Below are 26,269 nucleotides of genomic sequence, written 5' to 3'. Positions count from 1 at the left end.
CCTCTAGAGACTATTTGGCATGTCTGGAGACATTTTTGATTGTAAAAAATGGGGAGGTATTACATTACTAGCATCTAGTGGAAAGAAGCCAGGAATGCTGAACAGGACAGTTCCCTATAATAGAATTATCCATCCAAGATGTCAATAGCGCCGATTGAGGACCCTGCAGAAGACTGGTGGCAGGGGTGTCTTATCAGAAATCCTAGGAATCATGTATAGTTTTAAAAGCACATTGTAAATTATTTTATTTTTATTCACAAAAATTAATAATTTACTTTGAAATTTCATACAACATAAGAGCAGACTTGAGATGTTTACAGTTACAAGGGCAAGCAGGAAACATGTCTGGCGATTGTCAATTCATCAGAATGAAACATGCTCTCTGATCTCATAAGCAACATAAAAAGATTAGATAAACCATTGTCTTGGTATATAATACCTTTAAAGACTGGAAAGGAAATTCTCAATCAAACCAAAAACTCGGAATAAGATACTTAAGAACAACTGGTAAAATTCTTATGAACGCCCTACAATTCAATTTATTCTAAATCAATTCAACAAATTTATGCAGAACACATGGTGTTAGATATCAAGTGAATAATACATAATCCCTCAAGGAATTTCAATAATCTTAAAAATATATAAATATGTTTTTAACTCTATTATCAACTTCCAGGGCTTTGCTCCCTTCCCTTTGTCTATTTACAACATAGTGTTCAAAAACACTTTCTACTACTATGTTCCTTAACAGATGATTTAAGGACTCTTCACACAGCCAGAAAGAAAAGAAAGAAGCGCCCTACCAACAACAACTAAACTATTCTTTACATGGTGACTGACACTTACTTCATATTTACTAAATGTTATTTCAGGTCTCATTATCTAAAGGAATAAACTGCACTGGCTATAAGATGAAACCTATTTTCCCAGTTCAGAGTCTGTCACTGATTCTTTGGGAATCACAGAGTTCGCCATGTTTGAAAAATGAGTTAAGATTCTGAAACAACAGAGATGTGCCTCAAATGTTTTAGGTAGAATCAGACTAGGGTTATCACCAACTTTTCTAGCTATTATGGAAAGGCTTCAAAAGATAGGCTTTTTAAGTCCTAAATACTATGAAGCTGAATTCTTTCCCCACCATTCTTAAAGGTGACCTTAAGCAAATTACTTCACATGGTAGTTTAGAATTTGGTTTCTCAACAGTGAAATGGAGACTGTATCACTTATTCCTTGAAGTAAAAAACAAAGGCTATAACACATACATGAACTAGAACATAAGAGGTCTTCTACAGATATTAATATTTTTTTCTCTCTGGTCTCTACATAGATGTATCAGCTCACACTTATCAACTGTGAACCTCTCAGGAGCCTGATATGAGCAGAATATAAGTAAGTGATCTACAACAGAAGTTCTAGGTTGATTCTGAATTTCAGTGAAGTAAAACTTCAACTGGACCTACACAATACAAGAAAACCATGGAAAGTAAAATTGCTCAAATACTGTTATCCTGTGTTTCTACTGTAGTACAACAAATTATGACAAACCTAAAGGCTTAAAATAGTATAAATTTATTATCTCACAGTTTCCACGGGTTAGAAGTCCAAGCACAACATGGCTAAGACTGATTACAACCTGACAAGGCCAAAATCAAGGTCATAATCCCAGGATCCTGGGGTCGAGTCCCATACCGGGCTAACCACAGGGAACCTACTTCTCCCTCTGTCTATGTCTCTGCCTCTCTCTGTGTCTCTCTCATGAATAAATAAATAAAATCTTTAAAAAGGGGGGGAGGGAGAGCTATATTCAGGAAGACCTTTAACTATATTAAGTGCAGAACAGAAAATAAACTGGAAAATATGTCCAACAAAATCAAAATGTTTATATATTTATCCCAAGAGGAAAAAACATGGGAAGATAAAAACTGTATGACTTACTAGAATAGGAGGATTGTGAGGGAAGGTTTATGCTTGATTTTATTTCCATTAATATAAGTACAATTTTCTTGAACAATAAATATCACTGAAAAAAAAAGTTCTAAATGCTGAAGGAATTTGAGTCAAAGAAAAAAACAAAAAAAACAAAACAAAACCAGGGAAAAATAAAAAATCTGTTCTCAGAGAAGAAAAATCAAAGGAAATGCAGTTAGAGAAAAGCTGGACTAAGGCATAAAGTCCTCAAGCCAAATAATACCTAAGAATTAGAGAGAAGGAGCTTGAAAAGAAACCAAGAAGGAAGCAGAATTAGAGTACAACCAAGACAGTATGATACAGTAAGAGTAAAGAGACAGTTTCAAGAAGGAAGACAAAGTGAACAGTATAAAATGCCACAGTGAGTTCAAGTTAGACAAAACCTATAAAACAAGCCTGCTCGATCTGGCTAAAAGAAAGTTAGTAGACCTTGGTGAGAGCAGTTTCACAGAAATGCTGGGGGCGTGGAAACAATTTTGAAATAGGTTGCAGATTAAGTGGAAAGTGCAGATGAGTGTTGAAAACTCTTTTTATGAGTCTTCATGTGAAGGGGAAGAAAGCACAGAGGAGGGTGCCAATAAAGAGAAATTGTGAATATAGAACAGGGAAAGGATAAGAAAATACTATCACTCATGAGGCAGGAAGGGACAGGATCCAGAGTACAGGTGAAAGCCTTGGTCTTACACATTAAGATAGTTCTCATAGCAGAAGAGATGGAAGATACAAAGTTTGTAAACCCAGGCAGTTTGACGGTCCAAAAAGAAAAGATGAGGGAGCTCTTATCTGCTCGTTCCTATGGCCTCTACAAAATTACAAGACAATCTGTTCTGCTGTTAAGTGAGAACAAAATGCAAGGAACTGAATGTCTGCAAAGAAGAACAAATATTTGCAATAAATGCAACAGAAAATAGAAAAACATCAAAAAACACATAGAATTCTATAAATAGTAGCAACCTATGAAATTGTAGGTTTTGTTTTTCCCCAGTAGGTCTTAGCAACCTGGAAGCAGACACAAAAACAAGAGTATGAATTCGCTTTGTTCAGTATTGAATTTCCTGTCTGGATAATGTGCAAGGAAGCTGAAAACAGGACTCAGCAAACCTTTTCTGTAAAAGTCAGAGAGTAAGTTACTTTAGACTTTGTGGATGGTATAGTCTCTGTGGCCACTTGTCAATTTCAGTGCAAAAGCAGCCACAGACAAAAACACAAGTGAATGGGCATACCTGTGCTACTGACAGGAATAGGTGGGACACTCTATTTGACTTGCAAAGGGTTGCAGTTTACAAACCCCCAGTATAAGAGAAGGAAATAAAGATACAAAAAGGGACTCATATCTCAGGGAGCAAGAGGCTAGACCTTGGAAGAGCTGAGGAACCAGTTCCTTCCAAAGAGAACTGAAATTTTATGGCATGAACAGAGTAGAACACATAATGGAATAACATACTCTAGAAAACAAACCTTTGAGCCTATTTCACAAACATCAATAGGATCATTATCTCCACAGCAGTCTGTACTCTTATCTTTTCGATGGGGATCTTCCCAAGTCTAAAAAAAAGGAGAGAAGAGAGGGAGAAATATAAGTTAATACCCACTATAATATATCTTAATCTTTCCACATGATCACAAAGTTTTATAGTTCTAATCCAAAGGGAAAATTCTCAAAAATTGTACAGGCTCGATGTCAACATGCCAGGACAACCCTAAATATATAATAATTAACACAAATTTACAGCATTTCCTCCCTCTGGTCTCTCATTTTTCTGTATAATCACATCTGAAAGTGAGCAGTATTTCCAAACATACTCTTCTTCCAAGTTGAGTCAGCATGTAAATTCATGCTCTTTTCAAGTTTCAGTTCAGAGGTTTCCACTGTCTGCACCACTTCCACAGGCTCCCTAAACTGTTGCTTCTATCATTCATTGCTTCCTTGGGCATGGTAATAGCATCAGGTCTGCCTCTCTGGGTATGAAAATAAGCTTCCGATTCTTTAAGTAACTTCTACTAGAAGAAACCTAATTTTCCCTTTATAAAACTAAAGAACAAGACAATCTACACCAAACAAAAGAAAAATCTATTTTTGTCTCATTTTATTCCATTTAAAAAATCCTCTACTTTGTCATCAAATCTCAAGACCTTGACAAAAGCATGAAAAGATGTCAACTCTTAAGTTTACTGTAAAGATTATACCCTGTTGGTTACAAAATATACCCATGGGCATTTTTATAAATGAACAGCATAACAGAAATTTGTTACCAAATTTAAATATCCCTTAGCCACCATCCTTCCCAAAAAGCCTAATAATTACTGGATTCTAAATGGAACTGTAGAAGTTTCCTAAAGTTATTTTCCTAAGATTTACATTATAAGATGTGCAGAGACGGAGTTACCTCAAAATTGTTATCTAGAGATAACTTCTAGATAACTTGGGTTATCTAGAGATTACCCAAGTTTATTGCCTCTAATTCTATCCTGATAATTAAAAAAACATACTCTTATTTACAGCTAATCGTAAATATTTTCCTTCTGGTCCAAATTATAATATATTTAGGAATAAAATGAACCCCACCTTGCTAAAAAAATAAATCAGTAAACCAACATTTCACTACTTCAAATACTAATAGTAAAATACAAGAATAAACAAAATTGTTAACCTCATATACTGGTTATAGGTGAGAGACACTTTCTAAGTGATACAACCAAACACACACACATATACATACACATACCACCCCATGAGGAAGATACTATTGTTGACCTCATTTACAGACAAACTGAAGCACACAGAATTTAAATTTGCCCAATGCTCACATTTTCTAAATGGTGGCAATGGGATGAGAATTCAAGGTATTAACCATTATGTTACGATATCCAAGTTTTGATAACAGCAGCAACTGAATGGCAATTACTTTCAGATATAATCGTATTCTATTTCATGATTCTCTTCTCTTAAATACTTTCTCTTACAGAATCTCCTAAGTACGCATCCATTCACACAGCAAATATTTATTGAGTACCTAGGTACTCTGGGACAGAAGTTAGAAACAGAGATGAATTGGAGGACATAGCCATACTATGAAGAATGTCAAGTTAATAAATGGTACAGCATTTGTCAAATATGCTATAAAATTAATCTTGACGTGCTGGAGAAACCAAGATGGGATTGAGTGAAGATTGAAATCAGAAAACCTAGAAGGAGAATCAGAAAATATCTGAGAGATTCTTCCTTCCTGATATGAGAACCCTCTCTTGAACTTCCCTTAAGTTTACTTCCACTCTCAGAAGGGGACAAATGTGATAGGTAAAGTCATTCTGACCTAAAGGAAGATACCTAGACTCCAGTTCTCCTTCAGTCACAAATTACCTTGGCCCAAATATCCAGACCTCAGTTTCCTCACCTACTAAAAAAAATGACCCAGGTAAGACAATTGCTAGATACATCCCAGCCCCGAGTTCTATGACTGTTAGTGGTCATTTATCATCCACACGAATATTACCAGTGAATAGGAAGCTTACAAATTCATGAGACAACTTACTCTATTTTGATCAGCATTAATTTTAAGAAACTCCTTCCTTAAACTGAGACAAAAACAAAAAGCTTCATATAAGCTAGACTTCATTTGGTTTCAGTGGGTGCTCCCTAATTATTAATCAGTTCGTCTATATCCCTCTCAGAACTCCACTTTCAGTATTATCTATCAATTTATTCCTCCCGTCAAGGAAGTAAGTACAAAATTGCAAAATTCCTAAGCTATATAATCTTGACACTTTAAAGGCAAGTTCTTCATGATTTCCCTTGCAGCAAAAACACCAGACTGTTCTATTTCCAGCCCTGCCTTTAATACTTTATGCACAGGCCTCTGTTGTTATTACAAAAGCGATTCACACTAAATGACTTCTAAGTTAACTTGAAAATATAGTATAATTTTAAGCAAGCACCAGGAGAAGAAATCTTGACAAATTTACAACTTTGATTACGCCCTCTTGTGGACCTTTAACTATATAACTAGGCAGAGAAACAACTAAAATGGCTCAATATCCACAAGAGGAAATTCCAAAATTTATTATTTGCTTCACAAAAGTAAGAAACAGATTAGCATCCAAAATTTAGAAATAACTTCTACAACTAAATAAGAAAAAGGGCAACCCAATACAAAATGGGCCAAAGACAGGAACAGGTAATTCAAAGAAAAAACATAAATAACTTATAAATATATAAGAAGAAACCTAGTCTGATCAGAAAAATAAAAATTAAAACCTTAATGAGACACTATGTCAAAAACCTAAAATCCAATAATGCCAAATAGAGCTGACCCTTGAACAACTCAGGAGTTAGGGATGCTGAACCCTGCACAGTTAAAAATCTGAGTATAACTTTGACTCCCCCAAAATTTAACTAACAGCCTACTGTCGACAGGAAGCCTTATCAATTACATAAACAGCACTATTTTCTACGTTACATGCATTATATACTACATTCTTAAAGTAAGCTAAAGAAAAGAAAATGTTATCAAGAAAATCATAAGGAGGAGAAAATACATTTACAGTACTGTACCATAAAAATCTGTATATAAGTGGATTCAAACCCATGCAGTTCAAACTCATGTTCAAGGATAAGGATGTAAGGCACTTAGGACACTATATACTGCTGGTAGGAGTGTATATCAATACAATTTCTTTTGTAAGCAATTTGGGAATTCCTAGCAAAAAAAAAAGTGAGTAACTCACAATTAAGCAATCTGACTCATAAGCATACACCCACCAATAAATACCTCTATATACTACATATATAGAAAAATTTTAGAATGGACCCAGGAAAAGCATTTAAAAAAGAGAGAAACTATCAACAGAAATATAAATAATGTTAATCTCATACAAAGAATGGTTATAAAGCTATGAAAATAAATAAATTTGAATATACAGATTATTAATCTAGCCATACAGATAAGAAAACAAATCTTTCTCATCCTTGTGCAGACGTTTGAGATCATTACCTTACAATCTACAAATATTAAGCAATACATTTGCAATCCTAATACTCTGGTCCTTAAGTAAAAAAAAAAAAAATCATTGAACTATACAGAGCTGTATATACAGGGCTTCTCAAGAACTACTTCTTGATTAATCAGGATTCCTATAACCCAGTCAAGGGAAGTAGGATCCACCTAGCCACTACCTGTACTTTAAGAGATTCAATGTGGAGCAAAAGCGACTACCAGTTGTTTCACTATTAGCAACAAGTATCAACGGCAACAGTAGCATCATCAAGAAAATACTGAGAACTCACTACGAAGTTAAACATTTTGCCTTATCTCATTCAATATTGACAATAACCTTGTGGGGTAGATGGTATGATGATATAGATGTACAAATAGGCTTAGAGAGAGTTAGTCACTGGTCCCAGGTTATAAAGCTAATAAGTGGTACTAAATGATACTTGGGGTCAATGAACCAAATTTATAATGAAATTCAAAATAAAAACAGAACCATATTACATTATGACTGAAGAAATTTTGGTGGGGGGCTGGCATACAGGGTTGGCAAAATGGGTAAAGCGGAGTGGGAGAGGTATAGGCTTCTAGTTATGGAATGAGTAAGTCACAGTGATGAAAGTACAGCATAAGAAATAGAGTCAATGGTACTGTAATAGTGTTGTATGGTCACAGATGGTAGCTACTCTTGTGTTGAGCATAGCATAACCTACAGAGTTGTCCAATCACTGTGTTGTACAGCTGAAAGTAATGTAACATTTTGTCAACCATACTTTGATTTAAAAAAAAAAAAAGTTCAATTGCCAAGAAAATAAAAAACACTAAGAAAATCTTAAATTTCATGATTCTAGTCCTTTAACATTATTTATTCCATTAACATTAATGGGTCTTTTAACTATTCATTCAGAAGATGTAACACTGAGTAATCCATTATACACAGAAATATAACTGTGAGAAAACAAAATTTTTGCTCAGGCCAAACCCAAATTTTGAGGAAGGCATTACTGATAGTGAGGAAGAAGTTATTAAGGTTCAACAGTATAGACAGCTAAAGATCTGAAATAATGACAGCACACTGACAAATCACTAAGGAAGAGAGACTGCTACTTAAGCAAACTGCTGTTTAATGTTCTTCCAAGCGCAGTTGGCCTGGTAACAATTTTGAACAAATTTCCTTCTGTTAAAAGACAAATCATAAGAAAACAGAAAAATCCAGTACCTATATGTACCTATGAAACAAATATAATACACACAATAAATTCATCATTCTTTCATCAAGTATTGATTAATCACCTACGCCGTGCCAGGCACTAAGCTAGGCAGTTAGTTGGAAGACACCAATGAACAATACAAACAGAATCCTTGTCCTCCTGGAGTCTGTATTCTAGCTGGAAGAAATCAACAATAAACATAATAAATAACTAAATTATGGAATATGTTAGAAGTTGGTAGGTTCTCTATCATTTACATTGACGTGGATGGACCTGGAGAGTATTACGCTGACTGAAATAAGTCAATTGGAGAAAGACAATTATGATATGGTTTCACTCATGTGTGGAATGTAACAAACACTGAAAGGGACCATAAAGGAAGAGAGTAAACTGAGTGGGGAAAAATTGGAGAGAAAGACCATGAGAGACTCACAGCTCTGAGAAGCAAAGGGTTGAAGAGGGGTAGGTTAATGGGGGTATGGGGTAACTAGGTAATGGGCATTGAGGAGGGCACATGATAGGATGAGCACTGGGTGCTATACTGTATGCTGGCAAACTGAATTAAAAAAAAAAAGTTGGTAGGTTCTATAGAAAGTGGCAAAAAAAAGTAGGGAAACAAAATATGAATTCAGGAAGCAGGGTTAAAATTCCAAAGGATTTTCAGGGCAGGCATCACAAGGAAAGTGATTTATGAGCAAGCATGTAAGAAAGTAGAGCCATATTCCCAGCAGAAAGTGTTCTAAGCTGGAGGACACAATAAATATTGTGAAGGCCTGCAGCCTAAGTGTGCCTGGAGAACAAGTGGAATTGTGAGAAGGCCAAGGTGGGAGTGAGGATGAGAAGCTGGAGAGGGAATAAAAAATATAAACAGGACCAGGAGCTGGCTATCTGGCTATCATTTTAATAGATTCATTCTGTCTTGATACTAACAATGAAGTGAAAAGATATTAGGTACAATTATTCTTTCCCATAAACAAATGGCCTAATTTAAACTTTTCATAAACATTAATCAGTTTAGTTGTTGTTTGGTAAATAACTTCTATGCAATCTACAGTGTATTCTTTTGCTGAAGACTAACACACACATACTCATACATGCACTTATGCGTGTGGGTTTAAAGCTTTTTTTTTTTTTTTAATTTTTATTTATTTATGATAGTCACAGAGAGAGAGAGAGAGGCAGAGACACAAGCAGAGGAAGAAGCAGGCTCCATGCACCGGAAGCCCGACGTGGGATTTGATCCCGAGTCTCCAGGATCGCGCCCTGGGCCAAAGGCAGGCGCCAAACCGCTACGCCACCCAGGGATCCCTTGGGTGTGGGTTTAAAATGATGGTAAGGATTCTGGTTAAAAACGGCAGAGAAAATACAGGTCTATTTTCTCTTCCTCACTTCCATTCTAGCCACATTGGCCTTCTTTCTTTCTTTCTTTCTTTCTTTTTTTTTTTTTTTATGATAGTCACAGAGAGAGAGAGAGAGAGAGAGAGGCAGAGACACAGGCAGAGGGAGAAGCAGGCTCCATGCACCAGGAGCCCGATGTGGGATTCGATCCCGGGTCTCCAGGATCACGCCCCGGGCCAAATGCAGGTGCCAGACCGCTGTGCCACCCAGGGATCCCCTGGCCTTCTTTCTGATACTCAAACACACCAGGCCTACTTCCACCCTGGGGCCTTTACACGTGTTTCTTGTTGGATTCCCTCAGATATGCATACTACTTGTCCCTCACTTCCTTGAGGTCTTGGCTCAAATAACACCTCCTCACTGAGGCCTTCTCCTTATCACAATTACAACATTCCCAATATATCCTAGCCCCATTCCCTACCACTATCTGACACCTTACACATTTTTTTACTTTTTGTCACTCTGTCTAGAATAAAAGACCCAGAAGGATTTTTGTCATTCTTATCACTACTTTACCTCAGTACTTACAACATTGCCTGGCAATCATCAGGCACTAATATAATATGTACTGAATGAGGACCTCCATGAAGGTTTGGTATAAAACCTAGGGAAATTAGAAACACTAAAGAAGTCACTGTGGTAGAATGGAAGCAAGGAAAGACAAATGCTGTAAAAGTTTACAGAGGCCAGATTAAGCAGGGTTGAGGAGTCATGTTAAGAATATTATATTTTACCCTTTTGGCAATAGGAAACCACTATTTGGCACTCATATGACCAAAATTATAGCAGATTTAAGTTTTTCAAATGCTATTTTTGAATGCTGGATGGAGTAGTAAACTTCAGTAGGCAAGAGTTCTGGATGCTTTAAGAGACTGCTACAGTCTAATTCTGTTGTAATTAATGTAATACTGTACCTAACAGACTAATAGCAGTTGGAACATCTTGAAATTCTAACACATCCAGAGGAGCACAAAAATTCTCAGGACTTTAGATAGAAAAACTACAAAAGCTCAGAATTAGTACATGGATTAACAGCACTTATGCTCCATGGTAACCAGTGGTTTGGTTGTTGATTATCCCCTCTAAATTCCTTTAGAGGAAAGACCATATAATAAAAGTACCAGTAGCGGGATGCCTGGGTGGTTCAGCGCTTAAGAGTCTGCCTTTGGCTAGGGCATGATCCCAGTTTTCGGGTCGAGTCCCATGTCAGGATCCCTGTGAGGAGCCTGCTTCTCTCCCTGCCTATGTCTCTGCCACTGTGTCTCTCATATATAAATACATAAAATCATTAAAAAAAAAAAAAAAAAAAAACAGTGCCAGTAGCTATAATAATGTGATCACTCTCCTCTTGGCACTCTTCTAAGATTAATGTGTAATAACTCATTTAACCTCAACATGACCATATGCACTAGGTACTTTATCATCTCTATTTAACAGATGGAGAAAGTGAGGCACAGAAGGACAAAGTAATATACCCAAGGTCACATTACTAGTAAATGCTATCTGCTGCAAAACCCACATTCTCAGTCACTTACTATGCTTCCTTGATCTTATATTTGTATATTGTTTTTCTTTGTGTACCCAACATCCATACACTGCCAAGCACATAAATCCTTAATAAATGTTTCACGAAAAAAATACATGAACTTGAGTTTATCCCTTGCCTATTCTACTTTATATGTCTCTGTTTTTGTCTTTCTCTAATTCAACTGCTTCTTTGGCCTTCCCTTCATCCATATATCCTCTCCTACAAACAGTATCCCCTAAGCTTAACAATTTTTTTTTTTTTTTTTTACCTTTTTACTGATAGGTCAAACAGAATGTCTACTTAGGCACCTGGGGAGTCAGAACACCTGCATTCATTATTTCAATAGACATTCTCATTCTTAGTACATCACTTTAGAAGTGCTTGTTTTAACCAAGAATCTATCCATGTGGATGGTCTAACTGAATTAAAGGCAGGCTGACCCATTAGAAAACAATTTTCTTTCTTCTTTTCCTATAAATATTTATTCTACATGGGTAGCTGTTTTCTTGAGTGGGATAAAGCAAGACTCCTTTTTCTCAGCTATTTCCCCAAAAGCATTTTAAAATCTCACACAAAATATTAAAATCAATAAATAAAATATAAAGTTTAAATATCCAGATACATGGTCTGATATAGATGGGTTTCATAATCATAAAAATAGATGCTTTTCTACATCCCCTAAACCTAGACTTTTCATTCTGACTTTTTACTCTGAGTTTAGATCACTAAATAATATGGAAGGAGATACCATCTCCTAGGAATGAGGAAACTTGAGAATAAAACAAAAAGGGATAAGATAGGATACTATCATATATGAATATATATAAAAGTATAACTTGTCACATTCAAAGACATGACTAAAGATAAAGCAGGTAAAACATTTTTCACTGACTCTTAACAGCCAAGCTCTCCCACCCCCACCCCCAAAAAAGTGTTTAGAGATGCTTGGGTGGCTCAGTGGTTGAGCATCTGCATTTGAGCATCTGAGCATTTGGCTGAGGGCATGATCATGAGGTTCTAGGATCAAGTCCTGCATCGGGCTCCCTGTGAGGAGCCTGCTTCTCCCTCTGCCTATGTCTCTGCCTCTCCCTGTGTCTCTCATGAATAAATAAAATAAAATCTTAAAAAAAAAATTTTAAATGCCAAATATAAGTGTTCTATATGCCTAACTCCAAGAACTTGAGTATAGGCATATATATAGTTTGAAAAAAATTTATTGATACAATAAAACTCCACATTAAAAATTTTTTAATTTACAAATCTCTCAAACTGACATGCCCTCAGAACCAATTTAAATTCAAGTAGTTCACAGGATTTACAAGGCAATTTTTTTCAGAAGACAGAGAGTTTTACCCATTACAACAAAAATGTTACCTGTGGGAGGGCACCATAATTCCAAATATAACCTTTGTGAGGGAAGATATTTGCCACGTAGCGTAGCTTGCCATCCTTTATATCTTGTTTAATGGGATTCAAAGGCTCCTTTGTGGCAATCTAAGCAGATCATGGAAAAAAAGAGGGAGCAGAGGATGAGACATGATTAATCCTATATTCAAATTGTATGTTTTAAATCTGCTACTACAGGCTAAATATTTATATTCCAACTTACTGATCAAAGATACTTTCAAATAAACTAAGCCAACTCTTATTTCTACTTTAGAGTATCATGTAAGGAAAAAGTGTCCAAAAAAGGAAACATCGGATTATATATTTTGGTACTCTATATTATATATGCACTTATTTTCAATGCAAATAAGAGAATGAAATGGCAAAAGGATAAAGATTAACCTACTTGCTATTTGTTACTAATCTGGGGTGTGTTATCAATCTTAAGATAATAAGGTTGATTTAAAGATTTTCAAGTAATTTTATTTCAATTACCTTTCTATAAAATATACTCAAATTGCTTTGCAAAAAAAAAAAAAAATCTAGGCTATAAATAACTTAAGCCATTTTTTAATGAATACACACGGCTTAAAACAGGTAGAATCTCACCAATTCTTGATTCTATACCTAATTGAGATAGAAAGTAGCCAGAATGCTAAAATGTTCTGAAGGAAGACAAAAAAAAAAAAAAAAAAGAATCTATTATTTTTACTCTTCCCTAGTAAAATATTAACCAAAACAATTCTACTAGAACCTGGTTAAAAACACTGACAATTCTCTAAATATAAATTCTGAAAAATATACAGCTATCTAGCAATCCTTTTTCAAAAAATATTTTTTAATCTATTTATTCATGAGAGACACACACACACAGAGGTAGAGTCATAGGCACAGGGAGAAGCAGGCTCCCTGAGAAGAGCCCAATTAGGACTCAATCCCGGACCCCAGGTTCACAACCTGAGCCAAAGGCAGACGCTCAGTGATTGAGCGTCTGCCCAGGTGTCCCTCTATCTAGCAATCCTTAATTAAAATACTTGAGGGGCACCTAGGTGGCTCAGTCAGTTTTGCCCAACTCTTGATTTCGACTCAAGTCATGATCTCAGTATCCTAAGACTGAGTCTGCACTGGACTTCAAACTCAGCACAGAGTCTGCTTGAGATTCTCTCCTCTCCTTCTGGCCCTCATCCTGCTTGTGCATGCTCTCTCAAATAAAGAAAGAAAATCTTTTTCAAAAATAAAAAACTTCAAGTAATACTCGCCATCTCATCCAAAGCTATAGAAAAAAGACTTAAATAACTAAAGAAATTAAATGCCATAAATTAAATTTCACTCAGAACTATAAGGAATCTTACCTAACTGAAGATATAACAATAAAATTCTGAAGGACAAAAGGGAAAAGTTCTTGATAGGTTCATGTTTCAAGGAAAAGATACAAAAGGGGAAAAAAAAAAAGGGTAACCACGGGAACAGCAGATGCTCTTAGATAGCACTTATCAAGAGCTGGCCAGGAAAATGCTTTCATTCCTGGTAGAGTAAAATCTAAAGGACAATTTAGTCTTTAGAAACTAAACTTGACATCAATCCCAAATGAATATATTTCAATTATATTTGTGAACAAAATATATCTCACAATCTGTTTAAATAAACCTTGAAAATTTTTATTATTTTCAAAGACAGAAGAGTTAAATAAAATTAAATAAATATGATATATGTATAACAAACTAGAGAGGCAAAAATGGAAAACATACTCTTTAAACTATAAATTCAGCTTTGAATAACATCTTGCTATTTGAAATTAGATTCAAAATCCACAAAAATGCTTTTGTTTTTATCATAAAGAAGATTGTTAACCATCCTAAATTCAAAATATTATGTTAAGCAACTTAAAACAAAGTTTTTATATCATTAATTATAATTTCTACTTGATCATAAAAGAATATATCCATACCTCCATTTTAGCATTTGTCCACCGAGGTACTTCTACAACCATATTAAACAAATTCTGCAGTTAAAAAAATAAAGGGAGAGATCATCTTTAAAATGTTACCTATCTTTTATCACTTCTCTCTTATGCAAGAATGCTGTAGTTTCCTTCCCTATAAAAATGTGTGGAGACAGCATCATACATCTGCATATGCCTTAAATTTCTTCTGAAAAATTAGACAACTTTTCTAAAACACAGTAGAATTTAAGCCATCAGGTCACGTGAATACTACTGAAGTGTTAGAAGTTGCTTTATTTTTGGAAATACGTTTGCAAAATAGTGACAGAACTAGAATGGAGTCAAGAAACTTGTTTTAATTTTTATTTTCCAACTAAAACAGAAGTGAGAGACAGTATCCATTATGTAAGCTAAATGTCTCATTTTTCCAATCTGTAAAGTAAATGGAATAATCTCTGCCCTACTCACCATATAAGGTTTTAATAAAACCAATTATATAATTTAAATGAAAATACACAAAAATTATTATGAAGTAAAATATTTTGAAAATCATAAAGCAATATTTAAAGCCAAGTTATTATGATCATAATATAAAATTAAGGATATCAGCATAGGTAGATATCAAGTTTACAAAGAGTCAGACAGAGGTCTTTCTACATTTAGCTTATCTAGTGGTCTCTGATTTCCTAAAGTTACAAAAGGGCCACTGCTTCTTTTTATCATTTTTGAAATTTGCAGAGTGTTTAAATCGAAAGAGACTCTAGTTCAATGGTGAGTAAAAATCCTTTCCTGGAGTATTTAGGAATGTAAGTCTATAATTTCCTATAGTTTGGGCCTTACAAAGAGAAAGTCTCAAGGTTAAAGCTGACCTGCATGCTATTTTGATGTGAGTAATTAACAACTTACCATAGCAAAGCAATGGCTTAATACAGTGCTACACCAAGTGTGGCCAAGAACCAAAGCTAATATGCAAGTTGATTGTTACTGATTCATTTAGAAACATTTATAGCAATTTGATGGAGTAATTTTTAAGTCTGTTGAACTCTGAATTACAATTGTCTAATAATTCATTTTTACTGTATTTTTTAAAGTATATCAGTTGACAACAGATAAAAAATAAACAAACAAAAAAAACTAATCCTTTAGCACAGATCATTTGAAAAAGCAGTGATTGAATTTGAATATACTTATTCTCAATCATGCCATACATCAAAATCACCAGGATAGCTTTGATCAACTAAAAAAAAAAAAAAAAAAAAAAAGGTTTCCTAGGCCCACCTCCCACATATTTTAATTCAATAGTTTTGGGATAGAGCCAGGGCACTGCTTATTTTTAAAAGCTCTGCAAGCAATTTTAATACACAACCAGAGTTGCAAACCTTTGGTTTTACAGCATTGCTAAACGATATCTGGGGGCTTTCTTAGTGAAACATGTATGCTATTAATTCAAAGAATGCCACTTACAAAATTAAATATAAATTGAGCCACAAACGTAATGATGATTGTTAAGTTTTTCTGGTTAAGACTAAAGTTTGCCAATGACAAAAATGCAAATCCATAATGAGATAAAGAACAAAGCCAAGAATAAATTCTCAACAATTGCTCCATAGAAGTATGTCTCATACCTATCTTAGCAACCTTATACACAGTCTTGCTGTTGTTTCATTTTCTATGCTCTTTTATGAGATACCCCAGCACCTGTTTAAATATTTCTCAAGTAGCTGTTAAAAAGAAAAACCTAAGTAAATGGCAGATGTTCACATAATTTATTCATCCCTGAAAGCCTGGCTATAAGAAAACAAATGCATACAGATGAATACTCAGAGGTGACAGAGAAGACCAGGCTAGGGACAATTGTTTTACCCAATGACACCTACCAAAACCACTCATAGTGACTTGAATTAGGCCAAAAGAACAAAAGATAAGGTTTGAATTTTAAGCCTGCAAACCATCTCTCCTTTATCATTTTTTCCTGATCTCTGAAGGGCGAATTTCAGCCTGCTTTTTTTCCTCTCCAGCTAAAATGTATATTACGCGTAATTTTTTAAAGCCAATGTTAGTCTGGTTATCCTGACATTATTGTTAATTATAAACCAGTAATGGTCTGCTGAAATATACTGGAAAATTAGAAAGATACACGGAGACACATTTCAAGTAGAAAGCTACATATGAGCAAGAACCATTTACTTCCTCCAAATGTTTTCTTTCCCTTCACTTTTCCCTTCTATTTTTTTTTTTTTTTTTTTTTTTTTTTTGCAAAAACCAAAAAGAAAAACTCCTAAGATGAAAAAAGTCAGTAACTTTTATTAACTTTGGGAAAAAATGGGAGGAAATCACCCCTCTTTCCTCAAACTCTTAAAAGATCAAATAAACCTTGGATTTGATACTAAAAGCAAATGCAACAAAAGCAAAAATAAACAAGTGAGACCAACAAATTAAAAACCTTCTGCACAACAAAGGAAACCATTAACAACATAAAAAGGTAACCTATAAAGGGAAAAATAGTTGTAAATCACGTATCTCATAAGTATTAATATCCAAAATAAAGAATTCATGCAACTCAGGAGAAAAAAAAAATCTGATTAAAAAATGGACAGGGGATGCCTGGGTGGCTCAGTTAAGCAGTTAAACTGCTGACTCAGTTTCCACTCAGGGCAAGATCTCATGGGTCATGAGACTGAGCCAGGCCAGTGGGCTGGCTATGCACTCAGCAGGAAGTCTGCTTGGAACTCTCTCCCTCCCCTCTCCCCCAATCCCATGCAGGCAAGCATGCATGCTCTCTCCCCCAAATAAATAATCTTAAAAAAAAAATGGGCAGAGGAATTGCATACGTGGTTTTCCAAGAGACACTATCAAAAGGTACATGAGAAGGTGCTCAATATCACAATTATCAGAGAAATGCAAATCAGAACCACAATGAGATATCACCTCACACCTGTTGGAATGGCTGTCATTATCAAAGGACAAGAAATAAGAAGTGTTGGTGAGAATGTGAAAAAAGAGGAATGCCTGTGCATTGGTGGGAATGTAAATTGCTGCAGTCACTATACAAAACAGTATGGCAATTTTTCAAAAAAATAAAAACAGAGCTATCATGATCCAGCAATCCCACTTCTGGATATTTATCCAAAAAAAAAAAAAAAAAAAGAAAAGAAAAGAAAAGAAAAGAAAAGAAAAGAAAACAGGATAGTCAAGAGATATCTGCATTCTCACATTCACTGGAGGATTATTCAGAATAGCCAAGATGTGGAAACAATCTTAAGTGTCCATTAATGGGTGAAAAGATAAAGAAGATATGCTTAATATAAAATGGATTATTATTCAGCCATGAGAAAGAAGGAAACTTGCCACTTGTAACAACATGGCTGGACTGTTAGGGCATTATGCTCACTGAAATAAGCCAGAGAAAGACAAATACTGCATTGTACCACTTATAAGTGGAATTCTTTTTTTAAAGAAGAAGAAGGAGGAGGAGGAGGAAAAGAAAGAAGAAAGAAGAAAGAAGAGAAAAGAAAAGGCCAAAACTCATAAAAACTGAGAGTAGAAAAGCTGCTGCCAAGGGCTTGGGGTTGGAAAAAATGGGAGAAAATTATAAATAAACACACTAACTACAGACTAAGGTCAGGCAGTCTCTGACATATGAATCATGTTCTAAGAATTAAATTTTAAGTTGGCTGTATATAAAATCAGAATCCCACTGAAAAAAAACTATTTGCAGGTTAATACACAAAGTCTCCAGGAACCTATAAAGCCTTGAACCCCTCAATATCTATTCTCTCCCATCTAGGGCAGCAGTTCTCACACTTCAGTGTATATAGAATGCCCTGAAACACTTGTTCGATATGTGGACTAAAGAGTCCCCATCAAAGATTCTGGTTTAGTAGATATGGAACAAGCCCTGGAATCTGAAATTTTAACAAGTGTTCTATGTTATTCCAACATAGATGGTTTAAGGACCATTTTAATGGAAACCAGTTTAAAATACAAGATGGATGGCAGGCAAAGGTGGTAGGGATTAAATAGCAGCTATTTTTGGAAGTAGATTCAAAGGCTGGGGTCATAAGTTTCAGTTAGAGTAGAGAAAAAAATGGAAATAAGGTTGAGGGGAAAAGAAGGCTGAGGAAGGTGGCAGGAAAAACTGTCTGGCATCAGCAAGATAAAAAGGCATCAACAGCATGAGATGGGATGACAGACATCAATCAAATGTTCTGGTCCTAAGTCAAGAACTATTAAAGGTTTGACAGTCACATATTTAAAAGATATATATAGAACACATGTATTTTAACATATAGTTGGTGTAACTTTTTTTTCTGCTCTATTCCCAAAAGACTTGTTCCAGAATTCTAAAACAGCCTCTCAAACCACTTTTTCCCTTACAATAAAAAAATGATACAGTGACCAATTTTCATAAGTACCTTTATTTTAGACTATCTACCACGATAAATAACTTGCTACTAAAATCTGGGTTCATTTCCTGATTCTCTCTGGTTTTTCACTTATAAAATAAAATAGTAAAGAGGTTCCTAAAATAGATTCATAAACAGAAAGTAGAATAGCAGTTACCAGGAGCCAGACAGAGCACAGAATGCACAGAGTTAGTGTTTAATGGGTAGAGCTTCAGTTTGGGAAGATGAAGTTCTGGAGATGAAGGTGGTGATGGCTGCATATGTGAAAGTGCTTAGTTACACTAAACTGCACACTTTAAAAATTGTGCAATAAATAAAATGGTAAATTGTATTTTATGTGTATTTTACCACAAGAAAAAAAGTGAAAAGATCAGATCAGCCTTAGCTGCCTTAAACAGATACTAGAAGAAAAGAAAACATCAGAACACACACAAAAATCTTGTAGGAGGGAAACTTTAGAAGCACTTTACAAATGCAAACTATCATCAAGGTCTTTAATGGACAATAGAAATGACTCACAAAAATAAAAACCTTTAAAAAAAAAAAAAAAAACCTTTAAATATACCTCATACTCATCACTTCGTGCTCTCTTTGTAGGAATGCCATTTTCCTATAAAAGAAAAAAATGGTATTTATAATTGTAATATTTCAGCAAAGAATACAGCTGTATTGCAAAGCAATGAAAGTAAGCCTACGACAGAAACATTCCATTACAGAGGCTGTCCAGAAACTTGACTCAACAGAGAACCTACCAAATGCTCAGCTCCTTATCTCTCAGCACTTGCATTCCCAGTGCATGAGCATCAAAGTATTTCATAAGATAAATTATCAGAAAAGTTAAATCTCTTTCAAGAATATTTTCCTAGTTTTTATCAAATAAGCAAAGGCTCTTTGGTCCTTAAGGAAAGACTGTCACTTTCCAGTGATTACACTTAAAACAGTGATTTCATTATTGAAATGAAACTCTAGGGAGCGCGACTAACAAGCCATGAAAGTACTCAGCTGCACACCTCCTGCCTGTAAATTCCACCAAGGTGTGATTACTATGCCACCATCAAGCACTTTCAAATTAAAACAGAATATGTGACGGATTGAAAAGAAAAATTATGCCACTCACAAATGCTCACACTTACATGTAACTCTCACACACCAAAAAAACCACTAACGAAGGAAACAAAACAGAAAAATGATTATTCCCAGTAGACTGTGAAACATTATTTCTGTTCCTAAAATACCGCATCCCAAAGTACCATATGCAAGAGTTCTAACCATCATGGTTGAGGATGGAGGAAACCTAGTCACACAACCACCGTGTGTACCGATCTCCACATGTCCAGAATTCACTGGCATATCCTGTTCTATTTTGCCCTGCCCTATTCTCAACTCTCACTAACCCCAATCTCATATTCCCCAAAACCTACTCTCCTAAGGCAGAATATCATGCCCACTGGGATATTTCTAGTCCACTCTTTGTTTCAGCTCCCCATCTACCTACTAGAGGATTCCCAAAAATATTATTTTGTTAAGTAAACAGATTTTGTCATGGTACACCCCCACATGAAGCAGATGACCAGTTCCTCCTTCTTTCATTACCCTATGCCAGTTTTATAGCACTTCACATTACTGATCCACTTGTTTTCTGGTTGTCTGTTTCCTCCAATCAAGTACAAACTAGATCTATGACTCTCTTATTCACCACTGCAACCCTAGTACCTGGAATGCTGTCTAGCTCCTAATGCTGCAATGACTGTTTACTGAAAGAATAAATGAATAAATGAATGCATGAGCTTTTGGCCAAAAGCAAGGAGACGTGTTGGAAGATATGAGATATTTGGGTTGGACTGTTCTTTGGCCAAAATAAAACACACGGACACACGGAGACGGACACACACACACACACACACAGAAAAATGGAGTTCTTTCTGCCCTATCTTTGGCTTCCTTCTCTCTCCAGATTATATGACCTCCTGTCCTGTAGTTGACTACTACTTAGAAGTAATGAGCTGGAAGGATTACAGAAGAGCAATTAAGAATACCACCTTTGGAGTTAGAGCACCACCTAAATTCATATTCTACCTCCCACAACAGACAACAGATTTGTGACCATGGGCAAAGTACCGAACCTCATTAACAAAATAAGGGTTATAACTGTAGTCCTAGCCATACTCAGAAAATGCAAGTCAAGCTCTCAGTACACTGTTTGGATAAGCCCACCATGAGCATTTAATAAATTTTCACTATCATTCTATTGCCATCATATTGACAGTCCAGTCCTTTGAAGGGCTGGAAGGCAGCACAAATCCTACATCAGAGTTCCATATCTTCCTCCTGTAAGGATCCTATTCCCATACTAATTCTAATTCATGAAGGAGACTTACTATCCTATTATAACTGTTGTCCTTCTTGACTTCCAACCACATTCTTTCGTTTCAAGATGCTTCCAAAAAGCATTTTGTGATATTAGAATTATATATTTTCACCCCCAAAACAAGTTAAGACAATACCTCTGTTGAGTCCACCTTCAGAGGAATATCATGAAAGGGGGAAATGTAGTGACCAGCTACATTCTCTGCAAAGGGAAAAAACAAAAATAAAAATACAGAATTAAAGCAACAGACTATTCCATTCTTCAGAACAATTATATCCTTATCCATTTTTAAACTTTTTAAAAAAGCTATTAAAGATTTTTCAAATTAATCTAAACTCCCAATTTAAAGTTTAATTCAACTTTTAAAATTTGCCCCGATAGGATGACCAAAAATAATACATACCAATAAACATTTTGGTTTGCCAAAACAATGTACAGTTGACTCTTCAACATTGTAAGTTTGAAATACATAAGTCCACTTATACAAACTTTTTTTTTAAATACTACAAGTGTAAGTTTGAAATACATAAGTCCACTTATATACTTTTTTTTAGATACAATGTAGTACTGCAAATATATTTTCTCTCCCTTATGATTTTCTTAATATTTTCTTTTCTCTAGCTTAATAAAATCTTTTTTTTTAAGATTTTATTTATTTATTAGAGAGAGAGAGAGAGAGAGACAGGCAGAGGGAGAAGCTGGCTCCATGCAGGGAGCCTGACATGGGACTCCATCCGGGTCTCCAGGATCATGCCCTGGGCTGAAGGTGGCGCTAAAGCGCTAAGCCACCGGGGCTGCCCTCTCTAGCTTACTTTACTGTAAGAATACAGTATATGATACATATAGCATACAAAAATCTCTGTTAATTGACTGTTTATGTTACTAGTAAGGCTACTGGTCAACCTAAGTTATTAGCAGTGAAGTTTTTGAAGGTTTATACAAAAATCTCTGTTAATTGACTGTTTATGTTACTAGTAAGGCTACTGGTCAACCTAAGTTATTAGCAGTGAAGTTTTTAAAGGTTTACACAGACCTTCAATTGTGTGATAGGCAGTCGCCCCTAACCCTGTATTGTTCAAGGGTCAATTGTATTTAATCTCTGTAGCTTAAAACATCCAAAGCAGAAAATGTCTAAAACTAACACTCAAATATAAAAAATCTCACTTTTGAAAAGAAATTCATTAATAAGCGATTGGATTAAAACTGATCTCAATTTTTCTGAGGAGAAACCTAACAGGAGAATTCCCAGTTTCCGTCTACAATTCACATGAACAAAGATGTAAAGATCCTACCCAATTAAAAGAAAAGAAACAAATCACTTGTTCCCACTCAGTGATAAGAATGCTTATATTAAGGTAAGCTTAAAACAAAAATGAACTTTAATAATAGAAACTATCTTATCTTCATTGCATATTTTAAATACTTCTAATAGCATATATTATTTAAACAAAATAAAACAACTTAATATGCACTTTTATTGGAATGCATCTCTTTCCAAAAGCTGGGCTTAATATAGCCATAAAATTTTTTCAGTTTATAATTTCCTAAGTCAGGTTATGTTTTATTTCTGGCCTGTTACCTCTTTGGTATAATTTTCAAATTCAGACTTTAAAAATATTTTAACAAAATAAACATGGACTGGCTGACAGCCCATTAGCAATGAGTACACTCAAGCACCCAAATCTTGGTTTCCAAATACCATTCTCCAATAAAAAAGAACTAGGGACTTCTTAAAGAAGGCTGGGACAAAGAATACACAAGATAAACTTGATGGATCCTGTAGTACCAGCAAGCAAACAAGTGCTGAAAGAAACAAAAGGTTGGTGGTATGTCAAAAGGAAATGGAGCCAATGTATAAGAGATCCCAAAGGCCAAAGATGTAAAAACTGAGCAACAGATTAATATTTGATTATAAGCCAAAGTATAAAATAAATACACATAAGACCACTCTAACACAAATAAATGCATAAATAAATAAATAAAGGGGAAGAGACAAACCTTCCTTATAGAAAAATTCCGAGATACACACACACACACACACACATATCTGTCCAACCTCCAAAAAGTAGAGCTTACCCTGCTCTCTCTGCATATGGACTGGACTTAATGACTCACTTCCAAAGAACAGAACATGGAAAGGGGGAAACAGTAATATTACAATAGAGAACTTTGGCAAACAGCATCCTTAGCCAAATGATCAAGGTTACCATCACCAGTGAAAAATCACATTGATAGCATGTACCTCTTGATATGCTGTGATGAGAAGGGTACTCCATTTCTGCTGTATTTCCCCCCAAAACCCATAACCCATCTCATCATAAGAAAGACAGCAGACACCTTAGGGACATTCTACACCATAGCAAATAGTTACTCTTCAAAAATCTCAAGCTCATAAAACAAACAAGGAAATACTGAGTAATTGTTAGACTGGAGGGGAGGAAGGAAATATGACTAAGTGTAATGTGGTACCTTGAACTGGATCCTGGAACAGAAAAATGACATCAGTGGGCAAACGAGTGATTTCCAACTAAAATCTGGAGTGAACAGTAGGTATCAATGTCGGTTTCTTTTAACAAATATACATTGGAAATGAGAAACGTTAATATTAGGGAAAGTTTTGGTAAGAGATAGATACACTGGAATTCTGTACTATCTTTGCAACTTTGCCAAATCAAAAATTATTTCAAAATAAAGTTTAAACAAAAACAAGCCATGCTTCAACCCACTAAAATTAAAGCATATAATTTAATGGCTCTGGCTTCACCAAAACTGTATTTCTTCTTCTCATGCTCTGTAGGTTTTCCTTAGCACTTATTTTAGTAATACACCTTGAAAGAAGGTGTTTTTGTTGTTTGCTTTTGTTTGTTCTGTTATACTCTGTACTGGGTCCCCGGCATCCAGAAAGTACCCAGCACTTAGTAGACATTCAATAAATATATTTCTACTACTGTTTCATTTTTCCCTCCAAACAGTTCATGAAACTTTTCTTTTCCACTCTAGCAACAAGGTAACTTCTGAAGGACCCATTCACAAGGTAGGATAAAGATGAGAAGGAGCACACACGTGGCAAAGTATATATAACCTTGCTATGATCTACAAAGTTCTTTTTCATTAGTTAAAAAAAAAAAGATGCACCTTTAAAAATAACCTTTTGCATATCAGATCAAACTTCAAAATCTCTGCCTGAATTTGAAATCATCTATGAGCACAAGAAACAGAATGATCAGTGTGTTTCATGATTATTTACTTTTCTATAAGTAACACAGTACTTAAATGGGTAACATTTATTTTCTATTAAAATATGGCAGTGGGAATTGAAAATGATACAGTCCCTTTGGAAAATACTTTGGCAGTTTCTGATAAAGTTAAACATTTGATCCAGAAATCCTACTGCTAAGTATTTGACCAAGAGAAATGAACTAATGTTCCAGGAAAACCTCTAAGTGAATATTTATAGGTGGCTTTATTTAAAATCACCAAAAACTGGAAGCAAACTAAATGTACAAACAGTTAATGGATAAGTGAACTCTGCTACAACCATAGAATGGTGTTTTGTACAACAAATGATATATTAGTGCCCAATAAAAAAGAATGAACTATCAATATACACAACAAAATGGATAAATCTAAAATGCATTATGCCATGTGGAAAAAGCTAGACTTAATTCCATTTGGATGACCTGTTAGAAAAGGCATAAGTATAGGCACAAAGAGCAGGTCTGTGATTGCCAGGGGTTGAGGGTAGAGGTTAAAGGTGACTAAAGAGAGACCATATGGAAACGGTTTTGGAGTGATGAATTGTTCTGTACCTGGATTGTGATGATGGTGTTTAAACAATCTATATTCTATCAAAACTCAGAACTGTTTACAAAAAAAGACTGAATTTTATTGTATATAATATTAAAAATAAATAAATACAAAGCAAAAAAAAGAGATTAAAATATGTATAAAAGTATAAATGTAATAAGCTCTTGTTCCAATGAACAATTACCAATCTGTGATTCTTTTCTTAGCTTTACGTCACAAAGGTAAGGTAGTTTTGAGGAAAATACAATCTTTTGGAAGGTTTTGTCAACTATTACTTTTGAGACCTATCACTGTGATGGGAATTAACAATAATCTCAGCTTTAAGAATTCAGAAAGTTGCACAAACCAGGGAACTTCATTATTAAAATTGAGGAAATATAAGAAATTTGACATAATAGCTGGGATGCCTTTGTAATTAAGAGTAAATGATACCTCCAGCACACTGATTTGCTGTTAAATTTCTCTAAAGATCCAATGCTCTTGTTAACTGGACACAAGCCCCAACAAACTTATTAAGATGAAAGCCATGTTACTCCAGCCTGAGGAAAAAATAGGACCAGCCTAAGTTGTGATCACTAAAAGCTAAAGATCTATGAAATGTGCTGAGGTATCTATCTCTTTAAACCAGGATCTAAACATGATATTCAAATACTATGGTAATGCCAATACATGGGTTTAAGTTGTTATCTGACTGGCATCTTGGAAAATTAAGAGTATTAGCAAGAGAATGGTCCGACTCAGATAACTAATACCTACTAGAAGCCATTTGGATCACAAAATAAACAAATGAAGAAAAAAGAATAGAAAGAATCACATCCGCAAAAATAAAATATGGCTTTAGATGTCAGATAATGAGAATACTTTGATGGGCAATATACCAAAAACTCACACAGAGCAATGAATACAGAGACCAAGAACCTGACTTCTAGTTACTGAGCTTGATAAAGTCACTCAGTTTCTCTGGAACTTAATTTTCTCAATTTTTTTCAATCAAGCAATATGTAATTTAGTTTGTAAAAGGAAGTGTATTAGATGTCGGAATACAAAAGTGCTAAAAAGTGAGCTATGCCCATAGCCAAGACAGGGCATGCACTACATCATCCACATCAGCATCATCCAGTAAGTGGAAAGACAAAGGAGTCCTCTTGGCATAATCAGGAAGCTAATCATTGACCTAATGCAGAAAGGAAGGATTAGAACCCATTAAAGTTTTCTAGGGTCAGTGCTATTTGTATACTAGCATGCTCCATATAGAATATTGAGACTA

At 35.0% G+C, this 26,269-nt stretch overlaps 1 protein-coding gene across 3 annotated transcripts in view; it reads right to left on the bottom strand.

The window, feature by feature from the left end:
- The window catches only part of PPA2 (inorganic pyrophosphatase 2), an 81,476-nt gene that overhangs the window by 44,964 nt on the left and 10,243 nt on the right, over nucleotides 1-26,269 (bottom strand). For all 3 annotated transcript variants that reach the window (XR_012001031.1, XR_012001032.1, XM_072755537.1), the window contains exons 2-6: nucleotides 21,332-21,396; nucleotides 19,393-19,437; nucleotides 14,428-14,481; nucleotides 12,468-12,587; nucleotides 3,427-3,513 (exon numbers count right to left, since the gene is read on the bottom strand). Coding sequence is in view for 1 of the 3 variants with exons in the window: in XM_072755537.1 (XP_072611638.1) it covers nucleotides 3,427-3,513; nucleotides 12,468-12,587; nucleotides 14,428-14,481; nucleotides 19,393-19,437; nucleotides 21,332-21,396 (371 nt within the window). In the remaining 2 variants the exon portion in view is untranslated. The remainder of the gene's footprint in view (nucleotides 1-3,426; nucleotides 3,514-12,467; nucleotides 12,588-14,427; nucleotides 14,482-19,392; nucleotides 19,438-21,331; nucleotides 21,397-26,269) is intronic.

Source organism: Vulpes vulpes, chromosome 4 (assembly GCF_048418805.1).
Source record: "Vulpes vulpes isolate BD-2025 chromosome 4, VulVul3, whole genome shotgun sequence".
NCBI classification, from domain to species: domain Eukaryota; kingdom Metazoa; phylum Chordata; class Mammalia; order Carnivora; family Canidae; genus Vulpes; species Vulpes vulpes.
This window is presented reverse-complemented; position numbering and strand designations above follow the sequence as displayed.